The sequence below is a fragment of the Plasmodium gallinaceum genome (genome assembly GCF_900005855.1).
Source record: "Plasmodium gallinaceum strain 8A genome assembly, contig: PGAL8A_v1_141, whole genome shotgun sequence".
Classification (NCBI taxonomy): Eukaryota; Apicomplexa; class Aconoidasida; order Haemosporida; family Plasmodiidae; genus Plasmodium; species Plasmodium gallinaceum.
This window is the reverse complement of record NW_021628302.1, coordinates 237,519-242,405: the sequence shown is the minus strand read 5'-3', so window position 1 is coordinate 242,405 and position 4,887 is coordinate 237,519. Positions and strand designations below refer to the sequence as shown.

General features: G+C 16.2%; 2 protein-coding genes across 2 annotated transcripts in view; one reads left to right on the top strand and one right to left on the bottom strand.

Annotated features, from left to right (window-relative positions):
* The window catches only part of PGAL8A_00478700 (conserved Plasmodium membrane protein, unknown function), a gene marked incomplete at both ends in the record, with an annotated part of 8,031 nt that extends 4,671 nt beyond the window's left edge, over positions 1-3,360 (top strand). The window contains 14 exons of the mRNA XM_028673572.1: positions 46-166; positions 305-511; positions 626-690; positions 793-911; positions 1,000-1,075; positions 1,206-1,286; positions 1,388-1,503; positions 1,583-1,713; positions 1,818-1,981; positions 2,052-2,189; positions 2,369-2,567; positions 2,707-2,866; positions 2,955-3,090; positions 3,199-3,360. Coding sequence (XP_028530011.1) covers positions 46-166; positions 305-511; positions 626-690; positions 793-911; positions 1,000-1,075; positions 1,206-1,286; positions 1,388-1,503; positions 1,583-1,713; positions 1,818-1,981; positions 2,052-2,189; positions 2,369-2,567; positions 2,707-2,866; positions 2,955-3,090; positions 3,199-3,360 — 1,875 coding nt within the window. The remainder of the gene's footprint in view (positions 1-45; positions 167-304; positions 512-625; positions 691-792; positions 912-999; positions 1,076-1,205; positions 1,287-1,387; positions 1,504-1,582; positions 1,714-1,817; positions 1,982-2,051; positions 2,190-2,368; positions 2,568-2,706; positions 2,867-2,954; positions 3,091-3,198) is intronic.
* Positions 3,361-4,048: 688 nt separating this feature from the next.
* On the bottom strand, positions 4,049-4,604 carry PGAL8A_00478600 (60S ribosomal protein L30e, putative; the record flags this gene model as incomplete). Its single annotated transcript, XM_028673571.1, has 2 exons — positions 4,049-4,251; positions 4,481-4,604. 2 exons carry the CDS (start codon positions 4,602-4,604, stop codon positions 4,049-4,051), a joined length of 327 nt encoding a protein of 108 aa, XP_028530010.1.
* Between the last annotated feature and the right edge of the window lie 283 nt (positions 4,605-4,887).

Sequence of the window (4,887 nt, the reverse complement as noted above, 5' to 3'; positions counted from 1 at the left end):
AAAAAATTATTAATTTTTTTTTTTTTTTTTTTTTTTTTCTGTTAGGGTCAGCTAGAAGCTTTAGTTAGTAAATGTATGTTTTATTACGATGGTAAAACAATAAAGAAATTAAAAAGAAGAAAAAAAAAAGAATTAAGAATATTAAATATGCAATGGATTTCATCAGGTTATATTTCTTATTTTTTAATATTTTATGGAAATAAAAAAAAAAAAAAAAGATAGAATGCATAATTTATCTTTCTGAATATATTAATTCTTTATATATTTTATTTTTAAATATTCCTATTTCTTTTCATTACTTTAGGTATAGAAAGTATATGTTTCGCATATCGTCCTCTAAGTTGTGATGAAGTTAAATATTTAAAACAAAATTTTCTCAAAAACATTTATATAGTAACAATAAGCAAAAAAAAAGTTTATAATATAAAAAATTTTTATAATGAAGAATCTTTCCCTTTAAAAGAAAATGAAAATTTTCTTTCTCACTTATTATCAACTACTATATTTATTGGTTAAAAAAAATTAAAATTTTAAAGAAATAAAAATAAGATAAAACATTTTTTAAAAAAATAAAATAATATATAAAGTACAATATATTACTATTTACTAATTTTATTCTTTTCAGGAAATTCAGCAGTCAAACTTCTAACTAACAATGAAATTCAATCAAGAATAAATGATTTTTATGAGGTTATTTTGTAACTTCTATAAAAGAAGAAAATTATATATATAAGAAATATGAGATATTATATTTGTTTTAAAAAAAAAAAAAAAAATAATTTTTTTTCATAGGCTGGGATTAGATTTGTATATTTTAGTAAAAGTGATGAAATTAATACAAGAAACATTGCAAATCTATTAGGTATGGAGACAAACTGGAATACTTCTATTTCTTTAAGTTTTAATGAAAAGTTAGGAAATGTTTAAAAAATAACTATATTAAGGATCATAATTTTCATATTAAGTATTTCTTTTTTTTTTTTTTTTTGATTTATTTAGACCTAGTTTTATAAATAGAGATGGGAAAGTCGTTATTCCTAGTGGAATAAATAACATAAAAAGACACATAGAAGAGGTAAAAAAAATTTTTTAAATAAGTGTAATAGTATTTATATAATCAGATATTTATATTTTATATATATATATATATATATTCATTTTAAATTTATTAATATGAATATAATATTATTTTTTACATTAATTAGGTAGATGATATTCCATTACGCGTTTCATTATATTCTGGTTGTAATAAATTTAATACAGCTGAAATGATAAAAATTTTACTCGTATTAATAGAAAAGAAATTTAAAAATTTTAAAATAACAAAAATTATTTTTTAAATATATATATTTATGTATACATATATATATATATATTTTTTTATTAGAAAAATAATGAAATTATAACATGTGTTGGTAATAGCTTGAATTGTTGTAACTTTGATATATATAATTTATGTGATTATTCAATCTCAATATTATTACCTTTTAATAATATTTGCAAGTATAATAACAAAATATATTATTTTATTCTCTATTTTTTACATTTTAAATATATTTTAATAATTCTTTTTTAATTATAGAGACTGTTATGGAAAAAAAGAGAAAAGTAATCCTTTTGAAGATTTTTCATCAAAAAAAAATCCTTTATTGTTGTATTCTTCTTTTATAAATAGTTTTCCTTGTAACTTAATTATTGAAAAAAATAATTTAGGTATTTATTAAATAGAGAGAAAAAAATAAATAAAATAAAAATTAAGAGAATATTAAGAACACTATAGATAACATATATCTATATATATTTATATTTTTTTTTAGATTTATCTCAAAATACAATGGAATTAGTTTATAAATTATTAAAAAGCTCAAGAATTTACAAAAAAAACGTATCATTAATGATATTTTATTTTTACTTTTATTATTCTTATTTATCTTTTTTAGTATTTATAATTTTAGTTTTTTGTTTGCCACCTTTTATCTCGGTATCTTTATAAACAAAATATATAAAAATAAGTATACTAATATTATGTATATGTGATAATAAATTTTTAGGTGGTAGATTATTTATTATTTATTTTCTTAATAATACCTCTATTATCAGTATGTCTCTTAAATAATAACAATAACTCATCTATAATGAATGATATTCCAGACAAAGTTATTACGAAAGAATTTTTAATCAAAAAATTAGTAAGAATAATATGTTAATAGATAATTATATATGTATATTTATATTTAAAAATATGATATACAAGTTTTTCATCATATTTTTTTCATAACATTTTTTTATCATTTCTATTTTAAAAAAATATAACGTGAATAATACACGAAAAATTATATAAATTCCTATATTTTTATTTTATGTCTAGATTTTTTTTTTAATTAAATGGATTCCTATGCTAATATATTCCAGTATTTTATCTTTATATTATCTGCATTTGATCAATATAAATTTTATCAAAAAATATAGAATAGAAAACGAATTAATTAAACAAAAATTAAGTAATGATTTTGGAAAAAATTTCATAGATGACTTAATTTATCAATGTTCACAGAATGTGTTTTTAAGTAAAAAAAAAAAAAAATTTAGGAAATAATTTATATATATTATATAATTTATGTGAATATATATAATTGTGAACTATATAAATATATAATATTATTAATTTTTTTTTTTTTTTTTTTTTTTACTATATTTTATTAATAGGATCTTTTTATAAATGCCACATGTTAATTTATATATTTCATAAAAAATTAAATTTGAATAAACGTAATATAGCTGAAGTAATGATTAAACAGTCACAAATTTTTTTTTTTTTTTATTTTTCTCTTTTTTTTTTTGTATCATCTTTGTCTTATAGTGATAGGTTAGTAGAAATAAAAATAATAAAAAAGTTACTTTTAAAATTAAATTATATATATATATATATATATATATATATACGTTTACTTTAGATATGAATCAGTGTTTAAATTGTCCTGTATAAAAAATTCTAAAACTTATTTTTTGTGCTTATTTGCTTTTCTTATTCTAAGTTTTATAAATGTTGTAGTTCGTATAACTATGCTACCTCCATATTATATAAAGCAGGTATTTTTTATTTAAACTATATTTATATAAAATATAAATATATATATAACATATAAATATAAAATATATATATATATATATATATATTTTTTTTTTTCTTTGTAATAGTACCCTGATACAACATTAATTATCTTAATGATTATATTCAATTTATTAATATTAATAACAAATGAAATATTAAAAAAAGTTGAAGAAAAAATAAAAATAAACAGACAAAAATATTTAAAAGTTTTATTTGGTACTCGTTTAGGTATGTGGAGTCCGAAATAGGAGATTAAGATAATATATTTATAATATTATTTTTGTTTTTTTTTTTTTTTTAAGAGTATTTTTTAAAATAAATCCCTTTATTGTTTTATAAGGTTATTGATATAAAATTTTCATTAAATATATGTTTACTCATAAATTCATATATGTTAATACAATGGTGTGTATATAAAAAAAATAAAAAGTTAATATGGATGATATTTTATGTAATTGAAAAATTTAGAAATTTCTACCTGTTGATGTCAGAAGAATATATATATATTTTTTTTTTTTTTTTTTTTTTTTTTTTTTACACAATAAAAAAACTTTTTCTTTTTAATCATAACAATTTTTATTAAACGAATTATCATATTATTTCATTTTTTAATAAGACATTTTAAAATTATTTTTATATGCTCTTGCAAAGATGGAAGTTTTCTAATCATTTCCTTACGATGTTATAGAACATATATATATATATAAATTTTTTTTTTTTTTTTTCTTTTTTTATGATTAAAATAAAAATGAAAAACAAAAAGATAAAAATGTATTTCAAAGAATTATTTCATATATATATATATATATTAAAAAAAAAAAAAAAAAAAAAAAAGAGTAGGTATAGATAGTAAATGTATATATATTTTTTACAGAATTCTTATCATAATAAAAAAAGGAAATTTTAATTTTTTTCTTTTTTTTTTTTTGTAAAATTTTATTCATTTGTTTTAATTATATCTGAATCACCTACATCTGTTATAACTAAACAACTAATTCTAAATAATTTACCACAAGCAGTTCCTAAATCATTATTGTCTCCATGATAATCATGAACACCACATTTTGAAAGCATAGCATAATATTCAATTACACTTCTCTGAATAGGTGGGCAATTACTACTAACAATTACTAATTTTCCTAAAAACAATAAATTATATATAAATATGTATATAAATATAAAATTTTGTATTCATATTATGTAAAAGATAAAACTATTCGAGAAAATTACATTTTTTTTTTTTTTTTTTCTATTCTATTCTTATAATGAATAAAATATTTTTTATGAAAGATATTTATTAGTTAAAGTACGACAATATATATATATATATATATATAGAATTAGTTTTATATATATTTATTTAAAAACCTTTTCCTGTTCTTAAAGCTTTTAAACATGATTTTCTTCCAAATTGATATTTCCCTGATTTCATAACAAGTTGCAATTTTGCGTTGATATTATCACCCGCACTCTTTTTTGATTTTTTTGCCATTGTTATTTAATTATGTATCAAAATAAAATTTATATTTTTCAAATAAAAAAAAATATAAAAAAAAAAACAAAAAAACATATATATTATATATATATTTTTTTTTTTTCAAAAAGCCTAAAATTATTTTTTTTTTTAACAATTTAAATTACAATTGTAATTAAAATAAAAGGAACTATAAAAATTTTATTTTTTGCATATCAAACAAATTATAAATTTTTAATTTTTCTATATAAAAAAAAAAAATATTTTTTTTATATATATTTTTTTAAAAATAACTTCAACT